This window comes from Lepisma saccharinum, chromosome 28 (assembly GCF_977018435.1).
Source record: "Lepisma saccharinum chromosome 28, izLepSacc3.1, whole genome shotgun sequence".
In the NCBI taxonomy this organism is placed as follows: domain Eukaryota; kingdom Metazoa; phylum Arthropoda; class Insecta; order Zygentoma; family Lepismatidae; genus Lepisma; species Lepisma saccharinum.
The window spans coordinates 43,505,715-43,533,532 of record NC_139256.1 but is presented as its reverse complement, the minus strand read 5'-3'; the positions used below and the strand labels follow the sequence as shown (position 1 = coordinate 43,533,532).

Sequence of the window (27,818 nt, the reverse complement as noted above, 5' to 3'; positions counted from 1 at the left end):
TTGCGCCTGCATCATGGGAATTATTTTGGGGGAAAAAGTTTTAGTTTAGCTACCAATTCTATATATCTTCACACAAAATTGGGGGGACCAGTTTGTTTGATTGACTTGCTATCGATTTTTAGTTATGGTTATTGGTTTTTCTTCCTACCTGGGGGGTGATCGTGGCAATTGGGTTGAAATAAAACACCACCTCTTATGCTTTAGAATCAGTTTGAAAAAGGGGGGGGGTGCAGTTTGCATTATTACAAGGTTAGTCAAGCATACAAACTATTAAGAATAAGGTTGATTCAGTACACTAATATGGGCAGTGACCCTGAGCAGTTTTGCACGTTTTATGTTGGCAAACATGAAGTGAGCCATGCTTTTTCTTTTTTTAGTCTTCTAATTTCAACTGCAATGAAAGGATTCGAATTTCATGCACCTTTCAATTGTTGGAATCTCTGCCAGTGGTAAACTGTCCAGTGTTTGTTTGTGGTAGTTCAGAGTTGGCTCGGAAATTCCAACATGCAGAATTCAGTTTTAGTGTTGGATGATTTCAGGCACGATTTGTTTCTCTTGTATGTGTTCCTGTGCTACGACTGACTGGATAATTGCAAAATACTAAAAATTAAAAAAAAAAAAAATGAAATCAAATTATCGACAAACAAAAATCAATTACTGCATGTTTATCCAAACTATATTTGTTCGTGTGTGTGTGGGGGGGAGGTATGATGAACAATTCTTTTGGGGAGAGATTTTGATGAATGATTTTTGGGATAATGCATCCTGGGCCTTGGGGGGGATGGGCACCCCTGCTCAGAGGGCTGTTCACCATGAGGTTTAGTTTAACTTTAGAATGAAAGAAAGAATTACTAGAGCATCTCTCTAGAAGATCCTGCAGTGGTGTTATTTTTTATGAGTGATAACTGCACTAGAATGTAGAATGGTAAATGTTTCTCCTTTTCCTTCAATTAATTTCAGTGACCAATGGCACCATCTACATCAGAACTTGTAGTTGTGCACTTGGAGAGCTTTTAGTCTGTATTTTAAACTGGTGGTTGTTACATGTCCTGTGGTTGCTGGATCGTCTGCTGTGCCGTAATATCCGAGACCCTTCATATGAGTCCCAAGCAACCTCATGAGATGCTTTCTCTGGACTTGATTGGGAAGCTGCCTCGGTCTAATGGATACCAATACATCTTGAGCCTTATTGATGTGGGTACACGTTTTGTCTCCGCATATGCTTTACGGACTATAGAAATTATAAACATACTTCAGAGAGGATATTTTGCTCACTATCCAAATGTTACGTTTACCCTAAGTGACAGAGGAGCTCAGTTTACCTCTAAGCAGGGGAAAGAATTTACCAAAAGCCGTGATATCCATCATGTTTGCACAACCGCTTACAATCCAAAAGGGAACATGGTAGAACGAGCAAATCAAGAGATTGTCAGATTACTTCAATTATTTTGTTATCGAGAACATCAGACTTGGTCTCGAAACATATCAAAAGTTGTTTGGCTAATTAATTATTCCATTTCTGAGACCACTAGATATTTGCCTGCTGAACTATTCTTCAATCATCCTATACCCAGAGAGATCCTAACACATTTCAATTGGCTCGAACGGGAAGAAGCCCATCTGGATTGGAAGTCCAAATTATTCTTAGCCCAAGTCAGGGAGAAGAAGAAACTGTCGAAGAATATAAAACAGAACGGAAACGCCAAGACATTGACAATTGGAGACTTCATGATGGTTAAAATCCATTCCTTAAGCTCCTCACTACATAGGACCATTCGAAAGTTATTTATGTTGTGGGTAGGACCTTATCTAGTGGACAAAGTGCAAAATAATGTAGTGACATTGCTAATTCCAAGGACTAAAGAATTATATGGTAAGATTAACTTGGATAACCTGAAACTGGTGCACTTTTCGAAGGATAAGAAGAAAGAGTTTGTACTTTAAAACTAAGTTTTCTCCAGGTAGATAACTTCCTTCCTGAAACTTAGTTTCCGAAAGGAAGGGGCAGATGATATGATCCATATTTTTATGTGAAGTCACAACTTTAAAATATGTCACTGATATATTATACTTTTATGAAAGGACACTTAAATGTTGTGTTATTATATGTAATATTGCACCCTGTTTGTAATGTATATCTTTTATTTAATGTTTATTGTATTTTATGCTCTGTTATGAGTAGTTTAATGTATCTTCATGTTTGCGAGAGTGCACTATACCAATTTGTATTTCTAAACATGTATAGATGTCAGTTTTGTTGGTAGCATTTTTTGTAAATAGTGAGTGATTCATCTGTACTTGAATCTGTGTTCTTGAAATAGTATAAAAGCGAGGATGTCTTGTAAGAAATATCACATTTTTACCAAGGATCGATGAAGCTTCTAAACCTAAAAAGAACTCCTCGGTGTTGTGCATACATCTTGGTATGGTAGTTTGGGGCAGAAGCTAGGTCTATGCGATCATATGTATGCTGATGGCCACGCATTGATGCTATGCACAATACTGCAACCATTATTTGTTAAGAAATAAAGCTAGCCTAATTATTAATTTGGACTAAAAGGCTAAAAAGCAAATATTGGCTCGGTTATTATTACATATCTCTTCGTGTGGTAGTTCGGGGCGCAAGCTAGGTCTATGTGATCATAGGCATGCCGATAGCCACACATTGAGTTTATGCGTTTTAGTTGAGTCAATTCATCGACAAAGCAAAATCCTCGCCTTCGTCTCAAGTATATTCGCATTATAATTGTCATAAATAAAGAATAAAACTTTTTAGTTTATCTACTGCAGCAATGTGGTTTTATTTCTCTGTGCTGTGAATATTGTCTTTGCCTAACACTATCCCTGTACCTGAGAGGAGTCTGTGTACTTCACTGAGTCTCATCGTTCACCGCTGATTATTATAAAGTTATTATTAATAAATATAATAATATGTTTAATAGATAAATAATACTTGATATAAATCTATGAACGTGTCAATAATCTCTATAATGTGGACCTTCTAGTTGGTGATTGTTTTTTTTTTTTTTTTTTAAATTATCTTTGGAAACTTGCTCCATTGTTAACTTTTCCTTGATTGTACATGAAATTGGTACACATGTGTTGCCAACTGTGTTATGTTCGAACATGCTCAATATAATACTTGTAGTTCTGTATATTTTTTGGTCCTTAAATCAATAACATAAATACTAATATGCACGTTCTGGCAACATACCTGTTAGAAACAGCACAAAACATATAAACAGCATGATAAAATACACTTTAAGGGTTTGTCCAAGGTTTCGATTCCATCTCGGAATCATCATCAGGGCTGGTCCAGAGACTGCAAAGGGGGTTGCAGTTGAGGTTCTGCTGGCGCTACTCGCTGTGTCTGCCGGAAGATGTTGTTGCAGTCTTGCAGTGTTGGTAAGTTCTTGTTTGTAGAGATTAAAGGCTGAGGGAGATGGGTTTTTAAGTCTGACAGTGTTATACAATGATAAATAAAGATATATTTTTTTCCCTTTAGCATGTGCCACAAACAAAATGCAATCCTGTGGTAATTGGTGGTTGCTTTCTATGACGTGTTTGGCCAACCCAGAAGAACTTTCTATCCTGTATATGTATTCTACGTGGTCTGTGAATCTGCCTTTGATAGGTCTTTTGCATTGGTCTATATATTTCCTGTTGCCTTTGTATTTTTAGATTCCAGAGTTTGTTACAGGATCTTTGTCGTCATAAGTTTTGATGCCTGCTAAGCTATGGACTATGGGTTTTCCAGGTATATGTTACTTTGTACTTCTGTTTTTCTATGAGGTGTTGGGAGTTTGGTAGACAGATCTGGTACAAATGGGATGCCTCTCCATAGTGTGGAGTCCTCTTCATTGGTGGGATGGTAGATTCTGTTTTTCTTTTACTCGTGTCACACATGTTCTGGTCCATGATGTTGGGACTGTAACCATTGAGGATGGTCTGTTGCCTTTGAAGAGCCAGTTCTTCTTGTAATGCTTTGTTGTTGGAAGTGCAAGGCTTTTCTGACGAAGTTGTCCCAGATGTTATCCTTGATGAAACAATATATACTTACAATGGATTGTGTACTGATTACTTAGATAGATAAAAACATTTTGCAACAATGTTAGCAGCACTTACCTACAGGCCATTCTTTCTCTTTTGCTTCTTCCCAAGACTCCTGACTTCCTTTATACTTTACTATGTAAGCTTTTATTGGAAGGCCTTCATTTGTATGTGGTCCTATGAATTTAAATGTGATCGTAGTTGCTGAAAATACAGAAAAAGAATTTGATAGACTAACATAATTATAACTTAGATTTTCATGGAATTTACAAGGGCTGGTCAGAAAAGAATGAGAATGAATTCTTTACTTACAAAATACATTAGGCAGGGTCTAGGTTGATATGGTATTTTTCGAAGTAGTGTCTGCCAGTTCTGGAAGACGTGCTGGAACCCAACGTCTTCAGAACCACCCCCGCCTTCTTCAGAACGGCCTTTGAAGAGTCAAAACGCTTGTCCTGCACCTCTGATTTCAGATTAGGGAACAAAAAAAGGTCACAGGGAGCAAGATCTGGGATGTATCGAGGGTGCGGGACACATTCAATGTTTTGTCGAGCCAGATATTGGGCAACAACGTTGGAAACGTGAGGGCATGCATTACCCTGGTGTAGGCGCCAACCAGATGGATGCAGCTCAGGGCATTTTCGATGGATGTGTTCAGCCAGGGTCTTCAAAACTTGTCACGTAATACTGCCCAGTAACTGTGGTATGTTGGTAGACCATTGCATGGTAGTTGAAGAAGGAAATCACCATTACCTTATTCGCTAATGGAACAGCTTTGGTTTTCTTTGGTGTCGGAGAACTGGGTGATTTCCAGACTGTGCTCGCCAGTTGGCTTCACCACTACAATCCTGTTTGCTTTCAGGATCGTAGTGGTGAAGCCAACTCTCGTCACCAGTTATGATGGAATTCAGGTAGGCCTTGCCATGTTCCGCTACCAGATGCTGAAGTTCCCAACACACCTCCACTCTCACCTGTTTCTGTTCAGGCATTAGCAATCTCGGCACCCATCTTGCACATACGCGTCTCATGTGCAAGTGATCATGCAGAATGGTGTATGCACTACCATGGGAAATGTGTAACATGTCCGCCAGTTTATCTATTGTTATTCGACGATCTTCCTGAACAATGACGGCAGCTGTGTTAACCATGCTCCCGTTCACTGCAGTCCGGAATGCCCAGACTGCCCTGCTTTGTGGTCAAAACACGGCCCTCCTTAAACTGTTTGAACCACCGAAAAGTGGTTGATTGTGGAAGGACATCTTCATTGTATGCCTGCTGTAACATTTTGTATGCTTCCATGGTGGACCTCTGCAGATGGATGCAAAATTTCAAAGCCGCGTACTGCTCCTCACAAACTGGCTCATTTTCCGTATGCAACTTCTGACCAGTTGTGTTTTGTTTGTGCAGTTGCCAGATGCATGTGCATATGCGCTTGCAATTTTATCTGTCGATTCCACGAAACACGTTCTTCTTGCGCAAATTTGTTTCACTGCTTCATGTTCACTGTGTGATATAAAGAAAAACATTCTTGCTCTTTTTTGACTAGTCCTTGTATATACATAAAATTATTGATTAGTCTACTTCAGATCTTCTGTCAAAAATTATAATTCATTATTTTTGCTGTCACAGCTTTCCTCACAATAGGATTAATAATGATTAAATTAAATTAGAACATCCACAAAAACATCCATGATGAGATTGAAAATGTTAATTTAATGTGCTCATTCACTGAGCTGGCTGCATTAAAATGAGCTTCTCACAGATTATGCATCTAAAAATAATGCAAGTGATAAAAAATTGGTATGATCTACAATTTTATTGGGTCCACTTGGACTAACTGATATTTCACAGATAAGGAGATATGTTGACACCCCAACACCCTCTCTGGAAATTGGCATTGTTCATTCAAATTACAAAATAGCAGAAAACTTGTCATTGTATTTGTAGTATTCAAACATAATAACCAAAGTAAAAACGGCATTAGATCAAAAAACACTGGTTATGTTTTCATGCTTTACTCTTTGTTCTAGTGGTTTCACAGTTTTCAAAATGCAAAAAATTAAAGAGTTTAATATGAGAAGTCAATCAATCTAAATTCTGACTAAAATTTTTCCATAACTTTTTTTAAAATGAGGTGTGTAAAAGTTAATAACAAAATAGATTTAACTATGCAGTTTAGTACACCAACCGCATGAAATGGAAAAAAAAAAATATGACAGTGTTGTGGTGGTTATTCACTACAGTAGAAAAATCTCTCCCCAAGGACATTATAATAATATTTTTTTTAAAAAAAAGGCTCCTTATTAGTTTATAACAGTTAAAAAGATTAAAGTTCTCAATAAATATAGTACCATGCCATGTAGGTACATTTAGGAGATATTCTCAATTTTGGTCATTTTGGAAGTGATCAGCACCATGCTTTGGTTGCCTTTAACCCCCAGGGTTACACATTGATTTGAGGCTGGCTAAGCCCCAGAGCCCCTTTATGTGAGGACAAGCCAGAAAAATTTCGACCTTAGATCACCTACTCAGGGAATCGTACCTGGGTCTCCCAGAAGGCAGTGAGATGCCCTTCCTAGACCGCCATGGTTTAGTTTATAACATCTAATATTGTATAATAATAATCATAACCTTGATGACTATAATTTAATTGTTATTAATTCTACTCTTCAAGTCTTATCAACAAAAATATCTGACTATGCACAGAGAGTTACAAAATCAGGTTAATAACATGTAAGGCAGGTATTACATGTAGATCAACATAAGAAGAAAAAATGTATTATTCGATCTTTTTTAGTAGATTAAAAACACAAACTTTCTGTAGCTATCGAAAGAAAATGTACTAAGCATACCTGTAATTATGTCCAGTTTAGCTTGGAGAATGTGTTCTGGCTTTCTGGCCTTCTTGAGATGTATTTTATGCTCAGCTTCACCATGAATGTTTCTGGCAGTGCATAAATATATTCCATAGGAATTTTCTCCAACAGGAGTCACCTGAAATTAACAAAAGGCATGTGTTTTCAATGGACAAACAAACATATAGTACATGATTCTGGTTCACGTTGTAACGGTCGGATTGACCATTACTGGTTTTGGTATATTGTAATAATTAATTGCTGGCCAGCTACAAGGGTAGGGTTAAGTAATATGTTTCCATGAGTGTACTTTTATGTTATTATTGCTTGTAAGTGTATATTATTGGATTGTGCTTTGCTGGATATTAGATTCCCCTGTTTTTACCTCCCCGGTTGGGGGAGCTAGCTGTCTTACAAGGACCGTTGGCAGTGGAATTTTCCAACGCTACGGGGTCCACGTCCACGGACGTTTACCCCGGCTATAAAAAGAGCCAGTGGGCTTTAGCAAAAAAACAGTGTTTCCCCATTGATCGACGAAAGAGGAACGTCTCCTCAAGTTTAGTCCACTTATGGTGGCTAAACTGGATATAACAATGTAGCATCTGGTTATGCCAGCCCCTGTTGCTGTCCCAAGTGCCCTTTTAGAAGAAGCTTTGATTATGTGGATATTTCCGTATTTGATTAATTGATGCCCAAAATAAGGAGTGAAGGCGTAAGGAAACGCATTTGTAACGGAATATCATTTAAGCTGAGGATAGGCCCACCGAGATAGTTTTGCTAACTCGGTGGTAAGGGAAGTGCCGATGGTTATGCCATAGGTGCGCAAATAGATTGATTTAGAGATTTGGTAATTTGGTCTATGCAAGACACTCATGGAAACGCTCTGTAAAATATGTATATATATATAACTACGTATAATAAACCAATATATCCTACGAGAATGTTATGATTTCAAAGAACTACGGTACTGTCCATTTAACCAGTTGTATATTAACTTGCTGTATATGTGTAAACGAACCAGGGACATACAAATATAAATTGTTATGTGAAACCCCCCCCCCCCTTTTGTAATTCCGGCGCAAATATAATCTGCTCGCTTGGCACCCAGGGTGAGGTGAAAGGAGAGATTGAGGGATGAAAGTAGGAAGTAATCCAGAGGGCCGGAAAGAAACGAGGGATAGGGGGGCGACGACTATCACATATGGGGGCTCTATTGTCCAGGATATATCTTGTTGTATAAATTGTCGTCAGGTCTATAGGTTTGAAAGATAGACGGACTGACGGACGGATAGTTTTTTAATTTTTACAACGAAGATCGTACAGAAGTGAATGTTATTACGTAGTGGAAAAAGTAAAGTAGAAAAAATGGCAGTACAAATTGATAGAGATTTGCTTGGACAGCTATTGGGTAATCAGGATATAAGCGATAAATCTCAGGAGGAAATTATTAGGGAATTAAATAATCTTGCTTTATCGCGCACTGAACAGCAGAGTGCTAAGGAAGAGGAGAAAAAAGTTCACAAAATTCTCGATAAGTCAAATTTAACGATTCCAGTCTTCACAGGGAGCGATGACAAGATTTCGCCGCATGATTATTTGCAGGAGTTGCGGAATTATAAAGATGTCATGAGCATTTCGGAGAAGTCATTGTTTGACAAGATTCTTCCGTTTTCGCTAAGGAGGGCTGCAGGGGATTGGTTTAGATTTTCACGCCCGTTTGAAGATTTCAAGAGCTTTGAAAATGCTTTTTTAGAAGATTATTATTCTGTAGATTATAAGAATGAGATCGACCGTTTAATTCTGAATCGTTTTCAAATGAGCGAAGAATCTCTGGTTTTGTTTATTCGTCGAATGAGGAAACTGTTTTCTATGAGGCAAAAAGAGACAGAGGAATGTGAAGTAATAGAACATATTCTATCTCATGCACACCCTAGTTTCCTAAGGCATTTGTATGGAATGCAATTTCAGACTTTGAAGGAGTTGGAATCTGAAGCAGCCATTGTTCAGAGAAGGTTGTATTCAGAAAGGCTTTATTATTCACCGCTCGCCGGTGAGACGGAATTATCTTTTTCTGAAGTTTGCAACACTGAAGAGGACACCTCGCGAAGAACAGGAGTAAAACATTTGGCTTTGTCCGCGAGGACAAGCGAGGGGGGAACCGAGAGTGACCAGCTACCCTTATGCTATCTGAATCCAGGTTTAGGAAAAAGGATCAAGGGCTGTGAAACAACCGCGTTTCTAAGAAGGGGTATTGGCGGTGACACGACCGTAGGGCAAAAGAGACCCTCTTTTGATGCAACTTTTGGGCAAGCGGGGGCCAATAAAAATTCTGCAAAGATAATTTGTTGGGGCTGCCGTTGTGAGGGCCATAAACTTCAGGAATGTCAACAGACCAATAAAAGGAACCAACCCGCTGGAAAGGGAGGTCAGCAGCGTCCCCAAATAAACCTTCTGTCACCCGCCGGGAGAAAACGCAGAAACAAAGGCCGTTTTTTGAATGGAGAAGGATGTTTTCAGCAAGACCTCGAACCTCTCATTCAATGTAAGATTAACAAGAAACGCTTTGTATTATTTGCAGATACGGGAGCTTCAGCTTCTACGCTAAGTTTGGAGACAGCCAAGTTGTTAGAGAGGGATGGAAATAAATTCATGAAGACGAGAAAATGGAACATTTCGTTAGCTGTGGGCAGCGTTATATCAGTTGGCGAGATGTATGCTACTGTTTGTATTAATAACATGAAATTTAAGCATAAATTTATCATCCTTGAGAATTGTTTCCGTGACATAATCGTTGGAAGGGATTTTTTGAAGCAGAGTGGGATAATTTTGCACATTGAGCAGAACGGTTGGTCGTTCAAGGATAGCGACGTGATTTACACGTTCTCGAAGCGTGCATGTAAACGAGAATTCGCTGTTACAGTTATGCAGAGAAATAACGTGGTACAGGAAAGGAATAACTCGTCAGATCACTCGCGTCTGGATGGATGCAACACACATGCGCAAGAGAATAGCGGGAAGTCTACGAATGAGGATACGGGCCAATTAGTGGATTCTCAAGGACTCGAAGTTCAGAAGACTGCAAACGCTGGTGCATTATGCTCTCTGAAAATCTCGAAAGAGGTAAAGAGAAAACGGAGGAAGGGAATAAAAAGGGAATGCAAATTTCCTCGAAAAAATTCCATTTCTACGGACAAGAAGAACCATGCATTATCATTTTTGCCTTTTGCTTTAGAGGACAATGAAAATGATGAATTACTGGTTTCTGAGAGGCTACAAAAAACTTCATCGCTTGTTTCAGAGCAAATGAGAGACAGTTTGTTATCTCATATAATGAAGCAACTGAAGGAAAAGCATTTCTCTGGGAGTAAGAAGTATAAGGAAAAAGTTGCTAAGTTGGCCAATCAATCGTTTTTGGATGAGGAGGGAGTTTTGTGCAGGAGGATAGACTGCAAGCAAGATTCTAAGGGAACAGCCAAGATATGGGTCCCGTTGAGTTTGAAATCTCAAATATTGACGTCACATCACGATTCTGAATTTGCAGGACACAATGGGAAGCGGAAAACTTTGTCGAAAGTCAGGGAGAAATATTCGTGGCTTGGAATGACACGAGATATCGCTCGCTACGTCAGAAGTTGCGTTCCCTGTACTGTTTCCAGCAAAAGGAAGACAGAAGAAGTGAGACTGAAATACAAGAAAACGAGCCCAGCCTTACTTCAGATGTTCCCGGATGAAGAGAACGAGATCAAACGTAAGCCATGTAAATTTCGCATTGGAGACAAGGTGTGGCTGAAAGAGCACACTACATCTGGTAGATTGCGTGGCGTTAATGGTGAACTTGAAACGGAACACTCAGGTCCATGTTTAATGTCTGGAAGGATTAGAGAAGATACTTTCAGGGCAAAGAATGGGAAGGATTGTCCGATTGTGGAAGGTGAACCAGGCCAGTTGTCCAGCCATAAACCACCAGCTTTTGCTGTGAGGTGGAGGGACAGAAAATGGTTGAGGGGAGCCACGCGACAAGCTCCTAATGAGGGTTCGGGAGACTACGTCTAGCCAGCAATCCCAGCTGTCATAATAGCCGACCGCGGATCTTCTTTTATTTGTTATTTTTTATTTAGTTTTCATTTGTATATAACTTACCCCCATTTTCTACATTTTCACAACACTGTTTATTTATTTGCGTGTCTCCAAGTTGTAAACAGAAAGATACATTGTGGATTTAGATTCGAGAGTCGAACCAGGACTCGGTCAGGAGTCGAACCAAGGACTCGGTCAGGAGTCGAAGCCAAGGACTCGGTCAGGAGTCGAAGCCAGGGACTCAGTTGGGAGTCAAATCAGGGACTCAGTTGGGAGTCAAACCAAGGACTCGTTGGGGAGTCAAACCAGGAACCAGAGAAAACCAACTTCAAGGAAGATGCTGTCAGGAAGACTTCATCCTAGAGAGGATACTTCAGTGGCGGACTTCACAAGGAAGAGGAAGCTTGGTGAATCTGTGAACATTGTGGACAATGTGATAAAGTGAATGAACTAGTGACTATTTCATTTTTCAGATACTCTGAGAACAGTTGAATACTTTAGTGGGTATTGTGTAATTGTGTTGGATGATTTTGTAAATATGGTAATCTTGTATTGAGTGTATTGTTTTCTCTTGTTCCTCTTGAAGGGGGGAACTATGTAACGGTCGGATTGACCATTACTGGTTTTGGTATATTGTAATAATTAATTGCTGGCCAGCTACAAGGGTAGGGTTAAGTAATATGTTTCCATGAGTGTACTTTTATGTTATTATTGCTTGTAAGTGTATATTATTGGATTGTGCTTTGCTGGATATTAGATTCCCCTGTTTTTACCTCCCCGGTTGGGGGAGCTAGCTGTCTTACAAGGACCGTTGGCAGTGGAATTTTCCAACGCTACGGGGTCCACGTCCACGGACGTTTACCCCGGCTATAAAAAGAGCCAGTGGGCTTTAGCAAAAAAACAGTGTTTCCCCATTGATCGACGAAAGAGGAACGTCTCCTCAAGTTTAGTCCACTTATGGTGGCTAAACTGGATATAACAATGTAGCATCTGGTTATGCCAGCCCCTGTTGCTGTCCCAAGTGCCCTTTTAGAAGAAGCTTTGATTATGTGGATATTTCCGTATTTGATTAATTGATGCCCAAAATAAGGAGTGAAGGCGTAAGGAAACGCATTTGTAACGGAATATCATTTAAGCTGAGGATAGGCCCACCGAGATAGTTTTGCTAACTCGGTGGTAAGGGAAGTGCCGATGGTTATGCCATAGGTGCGCAAATAGATTGATTTAGAGATTTGGTAATTTGGTCTATGCAAGACACTCATGGAAACGCTCTGTAAAATATGTATATATATATAACTACGTATAATAAACCAATATATCCTACGAGAATGTTATGATTTCAAAGAACTACGGTACTGTCCATTTAACCAGTTGTATATTAACTTGCTGTATATGTGTAAACGAACCAGGGACATACAAATATAAATTGTTATGTGAAACCCCCCCCCCCCCTTTTGTAATTCCGGCGCAAATATAATCTGCTCGCTTGGCACCCAGGGTGAGGTGAAAGGAGAGATTGAGGGATGAAAGTAGGAAGTAATCCAGAGGGCCGGAAAGAAACGAGGGATAGGGGGGCGACGACTATCACAACGTGTAGTGCATTCTTACAATTTAAACCTCAATCTAGAATAATAAATAATAACACAGAAATTGTAAAATGACAATAATCTGAGTGCATGCCTTGCAAGTTACACAATATATAAATACGGAGAAAATAGTACTCACTGTATCAGCAAAACTGTTTTCTTTCTTCTTTGTTCTATTAATTTCAGTGGCCACTGCCATCATCCTCATTGGAACTTGTACTGTTGCTTGGTGTGCTTCTATTGTTCGTAGTTCTCTGGTTGCCACTAGGGGTACTGTTAACTGTATATCTGCAATTCATGTCATCTGCTATTTCTCGGCGTTAACTGTTGAAGGAGGGGAATCCAAGTGTGGTACGCCTGTGGATTTCCCTACTACAACAGTTAACGCTGGGAAATAGCAGACGACACGAACACAGACGTACAGTTAACAACAGTTCACCTAGCGGCAACTTGAGAACTACGAACAATAGAAGCATGCCAAGCAACAGTACAACAAGTTCCCACGAGGATGGTGGCATTGGCCATTGAAATTAATAGAACAAAGGAGGAAAAGACAGTTTCACGGATACAGTGAGTACTATTTTATCCGTATTTACCTACTACCGCGTCTCTCTTCTCCCAATTATGAATACACAATATAAGTTTGTAACACTTAAGAAGTTGATTTTAGAGTACTTGTCAGTTTTTTAGTTTTTATTATTATTATTAGAAACCAGTTTGTAACAAAAACTTACACTTTCTAAAAATGGCAATCTATCACAGTTCCCAACTACTTACTTTACTTTTCCTATTTTGTATCTACAAATCCACCCTTTTAGTATTTCATATCCAAAATTTTGCTCTTAACAAAAGTTTAAAGGTACTGGCATTCTACATTAGCCTACAACAGAAATATAATATTTTGTGTGAATATTATTTTGTGTATAACATAACATTAATTAAATTATTATTCATAATAATACCCAGTAATAAATAGTGAAAGGGAGATACTGACGTACTTCATAATAATATTTACCTGCAAAATGCTCTTTGGACCATTTCCTATCTGCTTTATATTGGAGAACTTGTTGACTTCTCGGTTCTCAAATTTCCAAGAGAGCGATGCATTTGGAATGGATTCGGCCAAGCAAGTGATATTGACAGGATTGTTGTCCCACGACCAGGCATCCTTTTGGGGTGTGACCAAGAAAGAAGGCGGAAACTCAACAGTAAGATGACCATTCTTGATTCCTTCTCCTCCCTCGTTCCTGGCTATGCATGCATACAATCCGTCATCTGAACGGAGTAAATTGGCTACCATTAATCGAGCAACCATCATTCCATCTTCTCGTGTTTGTTCAACCGTGATTCGTTCCTCATTAGGTTGTATGCCGTGCGTGAATGCATTGGGCAAGCTCAGTTTACGGAACGTAACTTGATTCGGTAGTGGACGGCCGGTGACTTTGCATACCAGTTCGGCATCTTCTCCCACTTTTACACTAATGTTTTTGTATTCCACAATGCGTGGCAGAATGATAACATTCAATTCCGTGTTTGAAGTAACCTCACCAGCGGCATTCTTCGCAACACATGTGTATGCTCCCTGATCCCTTTCTTCTACCTTTTCGATGGTTAATATGCCATTGATCTTGTCCACAGAGAATCTGTTGACAGTTCCCAGGTCCTGTTGAGTACCAGTTTTAATCCACATATATTCTGGTTTAGGTTTTCCTTCAGCCTCACAGGTAATGGATGCTGACTGGCCCTCGACAGCATTTGCTCTCGGTGGTATCCTCACAATGCTTGGAGGTATATGAACCTGCATAGAAATAGAAAATATTTAGAGGCATGCATATTTCGTTTTTGACGAAAACCTGAAATGTGAAATAACACAATATAACGTTCATTTTTCATGTTTTTGAAAGGTGTGAGGTGCATTTTCCCACCATGTGCAATACGTATTGTACCAAAATGATGCAAATTGAACAGCAAAATGCGAAATAGACTCTTAAACATGACATGTAGAGTTTATTTATCAACAGGACACTTTCTGAAGTCTGAATTATCCTGTGAGCTATGGAAATCATGGAAAATTGATTAATTCTACTGTAAATATTTGAGAAGCAAAAATGAACTGCTTTACACAGGAATAAACTTATTACTCTGATAACTACATATATGTTTCATTAGAAGGGAAATGTTTCTTTTGTGTAATAAGTATAGTTTTTAAATCAAATTTAGGGTTTTATTCACCATTTGAACAGAGATATGCAATTTCTTATACTGATTTTGATTCCAGAATGTGCCCAGTCTTTACACAGAAATCCTGATTTTTTTTCACCATACATATATGCCTCTAGAAACGTTATGTAAATTTCATTAAACATAATATAATGAATCTTGGCATTTTAAGTTGAAATCATGAACAAAAAAAAAAAAAAAAAAAAAAAGATGGCATTATTTGAGAATATTAAGAAGTATAGAAAAAAATAAATTCTCAATTGCAACAAATTCAAATTAACCTACAAAAATTTGACTATCACATGTACTACTTAACTGTCGATATTTTTGTGACACGCAAAGTGTATAAAAAAGTAATTTTTCAGTTTCTTTTCAATCTCCTGAGGAAAACCAATGCATGGTTGTCAAATATGGAAAATAAACATTCGGAAATATGTTGTTTTGATAAAGCAAAACTCACACCACATGCCAAAATTTTGACAAAATATTCGCTTTCTTTGTCGTGTATTTACCTAAATGTAGTCCCCCTTCCAGAATAACACCATTAAACCTTGTTTCCATGATTATGAAAAACTAAATATGCTGACCAAGGCAGTAATTTATTTTATTAAAAACATAAACTAAAACGTAACGTTTCAACCTTCTAGCAAGGTCTTCATCAGACTCTGTATCAAGTACAAAAGACTTTTGTACTTGATACAAAACGTTACGTTTTAGTTTATGTTTTTAATAAAATAAATTACTGCCTTGGTCAGCATATTTAGTTTTTTCACCTTCCAGAAGAAGTTACACGACATGGTGAAAGCTTAACAAAATGAAGGTACATGTTAAAATGACAACATTATTTTTGTGATGTGTGTGTTTTTTTTATTGAATACTTTTAAAAATTAAGGAAGTGTAAGAGTATTTTCAGAAAGCACATTGATGGAATAAATCAAATTATTTGAACTATAAAACAGGCAAAAAGTGAGGAGTTGATAATACAATTACCTCCTTCATCTTTTGTGCATGTGCGAATTACTCACTATTACTATTAATAAAATACCAAATGTGGTTTACTTACATTATGTGAGTATGTTCTGTTTACAAACGACATTTCAGGAGTCGACTGCTCCCTTCTTCAGGTTACTTCCTTGGCTCGCGTTATCGCTTCTTGCCACGTCAAATTAGTGTAGAACAAGGAACAAGGTAATACATTTCAGTTTGGTAAAAAAGGGTTGCTAAAAACCTGCCCACATCTTGATAAAACTTCCCTGCACCTTTCATTCTTCGTAAAAACCACCGAAGGTATTTAAAGTCAAAACACAATTTTTATGTTAACGCAAGCCAAGGAAGTAAACTGAAGAAGGGAGAAGTCGACTCCTGAAACGTTGTTTCGTAAACGGAACATACTCACACAACGTAAGTAAACTGCATTTGGTATTTTATTAAATACTTATTGTTATACAATTATCATAATAAACAGAATAATTGTGGCTTTCAATCAACAGAAATATTGTGACTTTGAAAGATTTCAATGTGGAGAATATGCTACCAGTGTTTGTATCTTCGTTTTTAATGAAAAGAAAAGAAGCATTGTCAAAATATGCTTCACACTGAAGTATTTATAATGTTACATAGAGACCAAGTCTCATATAAATGTGAATTATAGTGTAAAGATAACAAACCTCAACAGTAATATCTCTGTCTTTTAACTGTCCAGTTTCTTGTACAATTGCACGGCATCTATATATTCCTTCGTCGCTTTTGGTAACATTCTTAATGAGTAAGCCATCTGTTTCTATCACATGATGATCATCTAGAAAGTGAGAGAGAGAAAGAGGAAGTAAGTGCTAATTTATGCCAAATTAAAAATATATTTATTTTATTTACAAGATCCAATGATTAGAAATAAACCAATACAAAAAAGATCCAGTTTCAATTGAGATGCTAAAAAACAATTAAAATTCATGGACATGTTTCAAATTATAATTGTTCAAAAGGTTTTAACTGTTACTTTCAATATACTGCATTGCAACTGTACAGTGGGAGTCACTAGCATATGCAGGTTTTTGTTTTACAGAGGCTGAAATTGTAAAGGTGGATTTAACATAGCTGAGTTCTAGCAGAAGGGGGAATACATTGAAACACATTTTGTAATTACCATTTTAAACCTTCGTTTTGATGATTGACTTGATTGATTTATTTATTTTACTTCACTTTTTGTGCCACTTTTGGCTAATTTGCGAAGATGGGGATGAGCGATGACATTGTAAGGTACCATAATCACTCTCCCTTAATTTCCTTTCCTCCAATTCCAGGGGAGTCCTTTCAGGGCTGCCAATATTCCTAACAGCACATATCAACAGGTGAATGACTAAGAAGAGCAACACATAGCGTTATGCAAAATTAGGAAGGAAAACAACAACTGTTGAGGGAAAACGCTCAAAATCAAAATAAAACAAATACCATCCTTTAAAAATCATCATAGCTTAGCTGCATGACTGGGGAGAGACCTGCGCTCGATCGCCAGCTCTGAACTTCGAAGGAGACGAAGAAAGTGAGCGGAAACATCCATCGCGACACTTTAGGCTGCTCTCATACTGAACTAGGCTTTGTGGCCGTTCCTCTCTCGAACCTTTAGGCCACCCTCTGTCGTTAGCATCCTCGAGCATAAATCGCCTTCAAAAAACTATACAATCACAGCTATTACATTAAAAAAAACACGAAGACAAAGCATCCATCCTCATCTTTACCTTCCTATTTCCTTCAATCACCTTTCAATATCCTATGTCATCTGTTTCTTCACCTCGGCTAATTCAGTGGGCTAATGGGATACTCTGACCCCTCTCAGGTATATTGGTGAGCCCAACTTAAGAGTTCAGTATGGGGCTTATGGTGACAGTGTTGGCGCATGGTGCGCAGTAGAAGAGAGCTCCAGCGTGCATCGAGCGTCTGCTGTAGTACACGCCGCAACAAAAGTTAGTGGTCAACGGGTACTGTTCAATACAAGAATGCATGACTTGGTGGGAAGCTGTTCATTCTTGCCGCTGTTGGTCCAGAATAACGACGGTCCGTGGACGAAGATTTGAAAATAGCTTTTTCCGAATATATCTACTTAAAATACGTCTTGCTAACTATTTTATCCAGGCGCAGCTCATGCATTATGTACCCGGGGGTTCACTGAAGTCATGTATCACATATTCAGTTTCCGCAAATACACTTCCTTCGCCTAACAAAAGGATGGGGGGGGAGGGCTTAAAAGATTTGTCCAGAAGTTTTTCATCTGGGAGTATAAGGTTTTGTAGTAGGGGTGTGCGAATAAATTTAGGGCTGAAACTACAATAAATTGTGCCTTTACGAAAAAAGTGGGGTTTTGTTGGAAAATCATGGACGTCCTCAAGTAGAGGCACGGAATAATTTTTTTTTCCCAGGAGGGGAAAAAAACACACCTTCAGTCTGAAGTTACTGCAACGCTTTTATAATAATTACAAAAAATTACTGTGACTGAAAGTAAATTATATGCATGTAATATATAATTTTTGGTTGACATTCAATTTCCATGGGGAGCGGCCCCCTTTTCCCCTTCCGGACGTCCCTGCCAACTAATCAGAACTGGTCCTACATTTATTAAAGGAAAATGGCAACTAATGGCATGTGCATACAAGAAATCGAACCTGAGCCCCTTTCATTGATACGTGACAGCTTTGTTCAAATTTGGGGCTGATCGACCAGCACACACTTTTTTTCAGTGGACAAGGAAGTTTGTTTACGTTAATTATGTGCATTTCTATCGGTCATTTCTTACCTGCGTGGACAGCAACACCTACACTGCATCAAATGACATAACCTAGGTAAAGTCCATCCCTCGCTTCACTCACAGCATCATTTAATACTTTCCAACAAGTATCCAAGCACTTCAAAAACTAAAAAAACTTGATACATTGACACCGAGCGACAGCGAGTCACGTCTTCGTGCCATTCTTTCTCTTTCGTTTCGCGAACCCAAAGTGTTTCCACCTTTAAGGAAAAACCTCTGAATGCATGCACAAGGTATTTTGGTAATGTATCTCCTTTATTTTTATTCATCACATCTAATTCCAGCTTTTATTTGTTTCCACTCATCCATCTCTGCCACAATCTTGCATTTATTCCAAGAAGTTTGGTGCAAAAATGATACAAGAGAAGATTGAATGTGTAATGTGTGCGCTCCAAACTTGAACCCCACACAGCAACACTGGAAGGGAGGAAGCAGCGAGAACGGAGCCTTGTCCTGCAGCTTCTGCGAGAGAACGAACTGCGCATGACCATTGGGTGGAGACAGGGGTTCAACTGAGGGTCTGTATCAGGGCGGCCGATTCGTGGTTTCTTCTGCTCAGCAAGAGAGTTCGCTGTGTTATGGACACAAATACATGACTTATTGTATAGAAATTTTAGCAAAATAATGTGAAAATGTAGACATTGTTTATTGTTCATTCTCGAGGTGATTATCGTATATTACTGAGCGTTCACTGATCCTGTGCGCTATTTAGCCAACCGCGCCTGATTTTATCACATGCATCAGCAGTGTTTTTTCTTTCTTTTATGCACAGAAAGGCTAATCAGGACTGGACCTACAGTTTAAATTGGGATCCGAACCATTATGTGCCTCCAACGGGTATCGACCCCGGGATCCCTTGATTACCACTGCGCCATCGGGGAGGCCTTTTTCACATTATTCAGTGCACTGTTTCATTTGAAACAGAACCATGTTCATTATACCGGCATACACCAAAGCAAATCCCCCCCACCTCGTCGTTGCATTTTAATCGAGGGATTAGGGTTCGACACCCGGAGGAGGCACATAGTGGTTCATATCTCACATAAAACCGTAGGTCCAGTCCCAATTAACATATCTGTGCATAAAAGTGGATTCAAAACTTAATTTAGTAAAACCACGAGCAAAACAACCTGCGCAGACCTGCAAGTCCTGTGCACCATATCCCCGCGAGTAGGGGAGTGGGAGAGTGAACCATGCTTCCTTATGGCCCGATGGTGGAGGGAGGAAGGGAAAACTGCACGGGGACTTTTCGTCCCAAGGTTTTTTCCTTGTGGTCGATCTATAGTAGAGGTGTAAAATAGATGAAGTTCTGTTGTATTTGTGTGAACAATGATTACAGAAAGAAAGAAATATACGTCAGAAATATTCAATCTAAAATGCTCTCACTTTGTGTCCATCAGTTAACGTTAATGCCTTGCAAGCAACAAGTCTCGGATGAAATTTACTTTTAGTATCTCATAAATCTATTCCCTATTTATGCATTTGCGTCAAACCTTGATTTATTATTTTAACTATCTGGAAAAGAACTGCCCGATCATTTTATTTAATATAATGCTATCATTACTTTTTATAATACTTAGCCATCCTTTGGAAAGAGCAAGTGAACCTGGGGTCTCCCGCTAATTCCGCGAATGCATACAATATGCCTGTTTTCAGAGAATTACCCAAAATGAGAAAACGAGCACACAAATAAGAAACCACTTGACTCCACGGAAGCCTATTCACGAACTTTTGCCTGGCCATTCTCCACCCCCTTCCCTATTCCCAACACCTGTTTGCAGCGAGTGGCAACAGGCGGACTGTTATTTTTAACTCCCCAAATCGCAGTTAACACAAGAAAGGAAAGCGCCTTTCATGAATGGTCTGAATTGTAAAAGAAGGTATAGACCATCAAAACCTTACATTTCCTCTGCTTTTTGTATATTTATTAATTTCTCCTCGAATGTTAACGGCTTTTGTTTCTGACAGAAACACACATGTTTGGGGGTGGTGATCTCAAAAGTAAAAGCCCATAACAGCCCATACTGAACTCTTAACTTGGGCTCCACTATAGTAGTAGAAATACATGGGATATGAAGCTTCAACTGTTATGTACTAAATCATTTGACAGGCTATGGAAAAGGGAGTCTTTAAAAATGAATAACATCTGTTTCTGAAGGAAGGGGTGGGTCTTCAGTAGGCTTCTTTATGGGCAATTATTTTCCTGAAGATGGTTTATTTTCAAGATACTTTTATAAATTTACATCTTAATTACAGATCTCCATAAATAAAGGACAGAACAGATTTCCTTCTCATAATTTAATCTACATGAATTTTGCAATTTATTTACATAATATGGATCAAGCTGTCATATCAGTTATATAAAGACGACCAGGCGCTTGCTTGGAACTTTATGAATGCTCCTTGACATGATGAAGCATAACTTTGACATGACTGGCGAAGGTTTTAAGTATTGACTCCGATTTTAATAAAAATTAGACATTATGGTCTGGCTTCAAGATATATGCAGAAATACAAACTGCTATAATTCGTAAAATATTAGAGACATCGACTTGATATTGGGTATGGCAACATGTTACCATGTTCACATGGCGAAACCTAACCATGCCAGATATCAATAATGAATAACCTGATCAATAAATAATAATCATGGAGACAAAATAATCTGAACTTATTCTTCTGTATGATGGCATGTTAGCATGCCCACAGGGCAAACCTACTCATACGTCAGAATATCATTGAGTCCTGTTGCATTATGCAAAAATTGAAAATATATTACGTATAAGTTTCGAAGAAATCAAACTGAATTATCACAAAGGTTGAAAGAAATCGTAAATTAACTTATTCTCACTCATGGTGACATGTTATCATGTCCACAGGGTGAACCTAACTATGCGTCAGAATAACAGCAAGTTCTGAGTTGAAATTTAACATCATTTTGCTAAGATTTTATTTAAAATTTCAGAAAACTTGAAAATAAAGTTTAAATTAACTTATTCTTTTGTATGGTGACATGTTAGCATGTCCACAGGGTGAACCTACCCATATGACAGAATAACTATGTCTCCAAGTTAATTTGAGAACGAAGACTGAGTTCTTGAACCCTCCCATAAAGGGAGCCGAGTATTTAAGATGTTAATCCAATACCCCAGCATGTCAAGCAGAGCACCTCCTGTGACACAAAAGATAAACATACCTACAGCTGTGATATGCAGAACTAATTTGTGTATAATGGCAATATTCTAAAGATTAAACAGTATGTTCCATAAGGTTCATTTTTCTATGTCTAAAACAATAGTTATGATCCTTGAAGTTCCTATAATATTCTCTACTACAAAGTTGTCACATTCTTAAAAACTTCTTTCCAATGTCCATAAGGCTTATATTACTAATAACTCCAACTGAAATTTAGCTCTTATGGCTTTCATAATAGTTTGATTCTAAAACTGAGAACACATATTTTTGACTAATTGTCAACAATGAAAGACTTTGCTTTCAAGAAGCTTGCAAATAACAAACACGAAACTTCTCGAATGATAGAATTATGTCATTAGGTCAACTATTAAATATCTTATCTTTCATAACATTTTATAGTGAATATAAAAAGCAAAATAATTAAGAATAATATTAAATATGACCGAATCTTTGATATAGTTCGGGAGGATCATATCAACATGATGAATGGACACTCACAAACATCTATGGCCAAGTCAGAATTTGAACCCGGGAGCCCTAGCGTCATAGCGAGATGTGCTAACAACTCCAACATAGGGGCCAGCAGACCTTAGTTTTAAAAATTGTTCAAATATAAAAATGGTAATTGGGAAGAGTTTGCATTTACCACTTTGGTCAATCCCGAGTCCTTTACTGCTTTTATTTGAAAATGTTGATTTTTTCACAATTTTGAGAGGGGCTATAGCTCCCCCTAGAATATGCCAGCGGTGATAGTGGAAAAAAACAACATGGAAAGGCAGAAGTGAGGGAGCAGATAACTTTGAATATATTACTAAGTATATCAGCACTGAGCTGATAGTGTTATCTGTGTCAAAAAGCAAAACTCAGGTAAATTAATGCATATAACTAGTAGAACACTTACATATTAATATTAACGAATATTTTTGAAAAATTTTCAAGTGTCAGTATCACTACTGGTGATGATCCCACAGATGAGAATGATTTATAACTAGGTGAAACATATGCTACCATGTAATTGTAAAAGAACATATCTAAATTAGCTCAATCATTTGATTATTCTGTGATATAAGTTGGTGGGCAATATATTCTGATTTATATTTATCAGGTTGAAACTGCACCTCATATTAGCTGTCAGTCGCCACCGATTAAATGTATTAGAAACTGATATTAATTTCCTTTTATGGCCCAACAGATTATTTTCATGCATTCTCTTAACATTTACTGTGACATTATATTGTTTTCTAAGAACCCTGTTGAAAATTCTGTCTACTGTTTTCATAGATCAAGGGGTATTTTGAAACATCTACTGTGTATAGATTTTCACATAGATATAAAAACAAATTGTTAATCAGGAGGAATGATAAGTTATATTTACAGCAAACATGTTAAGCCAGACATACTACATACAATATTACGTGTACAGGGTGACCACTCTAGGTCCATGATAAAATATAATTCCTGGTTTTGAAGGCGAACTTTCCAAAAATTCAAGGGTACATAAGCAGATGTTTTCTTTATTTCAACCTTATGCTTTACCGGCTCTCACAATCCACACACAAGTATATTAACAATATAAAGGGTCTGTGTGATTCCAATGTATCCAAAAATTCTGATTCAAATCAATTAAATGGTAAAATATTCAAGTTAAGGTGTGGAGTTTACATTTGCCATTTCACATACTGGGACTCAAAATCCATAAAAAAAACACAAGTCACAAATGTTACGGGATATACTAATCTACGAAAAATTATTAATTGTTTAAGAATTTCAAACTCAAATTTACCTAATCAAGTTCAAGATATCTTACCTTGTAATTGTCCACCTGTCAGATAGATTGTTCTGCAAAGGACACTAACAAAGTGAACAGATTGAGAGAATTCTGTTTCATTTTCCATGCAGCTTCCTTCTACCATTGATAAAATAAAAGATAAATTGTGAAAAACTTGCCTCGGGGCATTTGTAAATGTATGAATTCATTTGGATTAATAAAAGTTGTGATTTCTCACGTCTACGGAGAAAAATTCACGTAGAATTCACACATAATTCCCAGAGCCAATTCCTGGAATTCAAGGAATTCCCGCTGAGTAGCCACCCTGGTGTAATACTGAAGATAATATTTCGGTACTATTATCGTATGGGTGAAACACCTACGAATCATATATTTCGGACTTCTTTACATTGCTAACGTGTTGCGGAACATTTCTTAAGGCGAAATAATGCATTTCTAACTAAGATAATGTTTATTTTCTCTATTTACGAGTACTTACTGTTACTTGTTGTTTCGAATCTGTAACACATTATGGCCGTGATAGCATACTGGTTTAGGGGGCGTTCTGAGAGTGTTTTGTCGATTTATGCAGTGGTGCAACCTCGTTCACCGGAAAATATCTACTTTCGTGCCCCTATTTGAAATTATGCTAATACGTCGCATTTACGTGTAGAACTTGTAAAATAACCTTGCGATTTACCACGTTCATTGTCCATACACAGCAATTCGGAACCATCTTTCTTTCGCAATTCGTTAATGCTCTTCCTTTACGCACAACACTCTTGCAACCTTGAATATTGACGTCAGACGAGGAATGCCTACGTGGTTAGGTTAGGCCTGTTAGGTTAGGTTCCATTAGCATAAATACAAAGAAAAAATAATATTTTTGCTAAGAGACGCGTTACCTTTGTATTGCCTAACATGAAAAAGGTTTCTCCTGTGACGTCAGAACACAATGTTGCTAGAGTGTTGTGCGATAAGTGACACCCATTCGGGTCGGAACCATCCTTCTTTTGAAATTTGTTAATGCTCTTCCTTTACGCACAACCATCTTGCAACCTTGAATATTGACGTCAGACGAGGAATGCCTACGTGGTTAGGTTAGGCCTGTTGGGTTAGGTTCCATTAGCATAGATACAAAGAAAAATTATTATTTTCGCTAAGAGACGCGTTAGCTTGTATTGCCTAACATGAAAAAGATCTTTCCTGTGACGTCAGAACACAATGTTGCTACAGTGTTGTGCGATAAGTGACACCCATTCGGGTCGGAACCATCTTTCTTTCGTAATTCGTTAATTCTCTTCCTTTACGCACAACAATCTTGCAACCTTGAATATTGACGTCAGACGAGGAATGCCTACGTGGTTAGGTTAGGCCTGTTAGGTTAGGTTCCATTAGCATAAATACGAAGAAAAATTGTAAAAACAGCTCTCTCCTGTGACGTCCGAACACAATGTTGCTAAAATGTTGTGCGATAAGTGACACCCATTCGGGAAAAATGGCTTGTTCCGAACTCGACAGGTGGTTCTAGTGAAAACACGGCGAGGCTGAAACACTGGCTACGGGGTTGCATCGTCTTAACACACGGAACATTGCACTCTCATGCAAAAAGCAAATGGCGGGAGCAGAAATAGCGTGTCGGACAGAGATTTTCGCAGAAAACAAAACGCATTCACATTAAAATGGATCAAATCTACATTCAGGAACTTCCAAAACGCTCAAGAAAATGATTTCCGTAAGTACTTTCTCCTGTAAATTTGAAGGAAATTTGAAGGAATCCGTTTTACCCATACGATAATGTTACCAATATTTCCCTTGTACTTCCTCTACTGTATATGTACATTAGGTCTACTGAAGGTGTTCAGTAGGAGAGCTTTGAGTTTCAGTAGTTTTCAGAAAACACAGTAAAAGTAGATTCTGTCTACTGTAAACAGCAGAAATTTCCAGCAGGGAACTTACAACCCTTAAAGATATTAATGGATCCAGGTATATATGTAACATTGTACTATGCTATCACAGAGATTGTTCAACAGTTTCTAAATTTGGTAGTTAACAGTTTAGAATGCAAAGACAACTGGAATAGTTTATACTTACCAGATTTTATGGCATCTCCATCTCTTAGCCACTGTAATGTGGCATGTGGTCTCGACTTTACTTCACATTTTATTTTGAAGTCTGTATGGATGACAGGGAATTGCTCTGTTGGAGTGTTTATCCACTGAATAGCAACTGAAAAAGAAACAAAAAATGCATGTTTGTAAAGTAACGGTTAATCAGGTGGAAATCAGAAAAAGGGGGATTAAATGTATATCTTCTGCCATTGCTTCAGTATCCAAATTAAAAGGTATGAGGAACTGACAAGATATATATATATATATATATATATATATATATATATATATATATAAAAAGGAAATACAAAATTCCTGACCAAAATACTGATATGCCTATGTTCACTGTTAGTGTGTGCTAGTATGCTGTTGAAGCTGAGGGATCCAAGTGTAGTGTGCCTGTGAACTGTTGATGTTTAGTTCAGTGCATAATAACAACCATTTCTGTTGATTTTTATGTGTATGAAAGAACTGCATGCCATTCCCACATGAACAAAACATTGACAGGGGACAATACACCTGGATCCTTCTACAGTAACCACTTACCAAACACAAAAAGTTAATATTTCGTGGCCTGGGTGCATGTTCACAAAAGAAGTAAACAGATAGTGTCTGTGCAGCAGTGTAGCCAGAAAGAAGTGATAGGTGACAGGCGTCAACAAGAAAAATACTTTAGCCAGTGTTTACTGCACGGTTGGTGGTAGATGAAGTTCGGGAAGAAAAAATACCATTCTATTTTATACTCCCATGCACAGACACCTCTTCCCACAGATGATGGGAAAGGGCCTACACATCACACATGCATGCCACTGTATACCACCCCTCTCAACCTAGCCACCCAATAAATGCCCCCACCCCCTTTCCTGCCCTTCTGAACTTCTCCCATTACCTATTTTGCAGTAAACACTGGCAACAGCACCTTCTCGTCAATGCCTCTCTTCTTTCTGGCTACATTGATGTACCAACACCATTTTCAATGTGAACATGCAGTAAACCCATGAAATATCATAATAATTTATCATTTGCAGTATTTACTGTCTTTTACCTGATACATACCTACTTTATGCATCAATTTCAGTGTTTTATATGTTAAATGTCTATGATGTCATAATTTGTTTTGTTCAATTGGGTAGTCTGTTATGGTTATGGACTAACCTTAAGACATTTGAGTGTGGGTTGTTAGGTGAGAGATATTATGAATCCAATAAATCTTAGTTGAGTTGAGTTGATATTATGAATGCTGGATGATGGAAGTGATTTTGGAAATGTGAATATGTTAATTTGTGTAGTCCAAGAAAAATTTTGATCTTAATACAATTTTGTTTGTAATAAGGAGTTTAATTGCGAGTGCAAGTGTGATATATTAACATTAATTAACATTAACTGACATCTAAAGACATTTTTGGTGTGTAAGAGTTAGTAAGGTTTACGTAAACATAACCATATCTGTTTTCCCACAACCTGAGAGATTCATAGTAGGCTGATAAGTCTCATGAATAATAGTGAGTAGATCCACTGAGAATAAACTGGGGAACATAACATACCTCACATATTTTTGTTTATCTTCCTTTCTGACATAGTATAGTGTAAGGATTTACTTTCATATTCTTACATCTATATTTTAATGTTTGAAGATGTGAAGTTTATTATAATGTGATTAAAATTAAACTCATTGTAGATAGTCATCAGTAAAAAGAGGACAGTTTGCTTGTGTGCATGCAACAAATTCTGCAAATAACAATCGTTTTAAGTCAAAAATATTAGCTGGGGGATGTTTGGCCCAGCCTTGGGGTCAGGATGCGGGTCGGGTACCCTATTCTACACCCTCGAATTTTGAATTTTTTTTTCTTTCATTATGAAGGTTATGTGATCCTATTTGTGAATAAAAAAAAATTGGAGCGCGGAAAGAAGTATTTACGACTGTACAGCCGTTTAAAGTTGAAATTTTGTCGTTTGAAATGGTTCGCAATTATTTCCAATTTCTAGATCGTGATACTAACACGACACCAAATTTTAACTATCGATCTCAACCTAACTGAACTAACCTATCCACGCGCCAATGGTTCGTGGGGCTAGCGCCAATGGTTTGTGGGGCTAGTGCCAATGGTTCGTGGGGCTAGCGCCAATGGTTCGTGGGGCTAGCGCCAATGGTTCGTG

At 38.0% G+C, this 27,818-nt stretch overlaps 1 protein-coding gene across 1 annotated transcript in view; it reads right to left on the bottom strand.

The window, feature by feature from the left end:
• The window catches only part of Fas2 (neural cell adhesion molecule fasciclin 2), a 125,640-nt gene that overhangs the window by 42,017 nt on the left and 55,805 nt on the right, over positions 1-27,818 (bottom strand). Inside the window, exons 5-9 of the mRNA XM_083114003.1 lie at positions 25,645-25,779; positions 16,456-16,586; positions 13,584-14,366; positions 6,903-7,044; positions 4,126-4,254 (exon numbers count right to left, since the gene is read on the bottom strand). Of these exons, the coding sequence (XP_082970129.1) occupies positions 4,126-4,254; positions 6,903-7,044; positions 13,584-14,366; positions 16,456-16,586; positions 25,645-25,779 (1,320 nt within the window). The remainder of the gene's footprint in view (positions 1-4,125; positions 4,255-6,902; positions 7,045-13,583; positions 14,367-16,455; positions 16,587-25,644; positions 25,780-27,818) is intronic.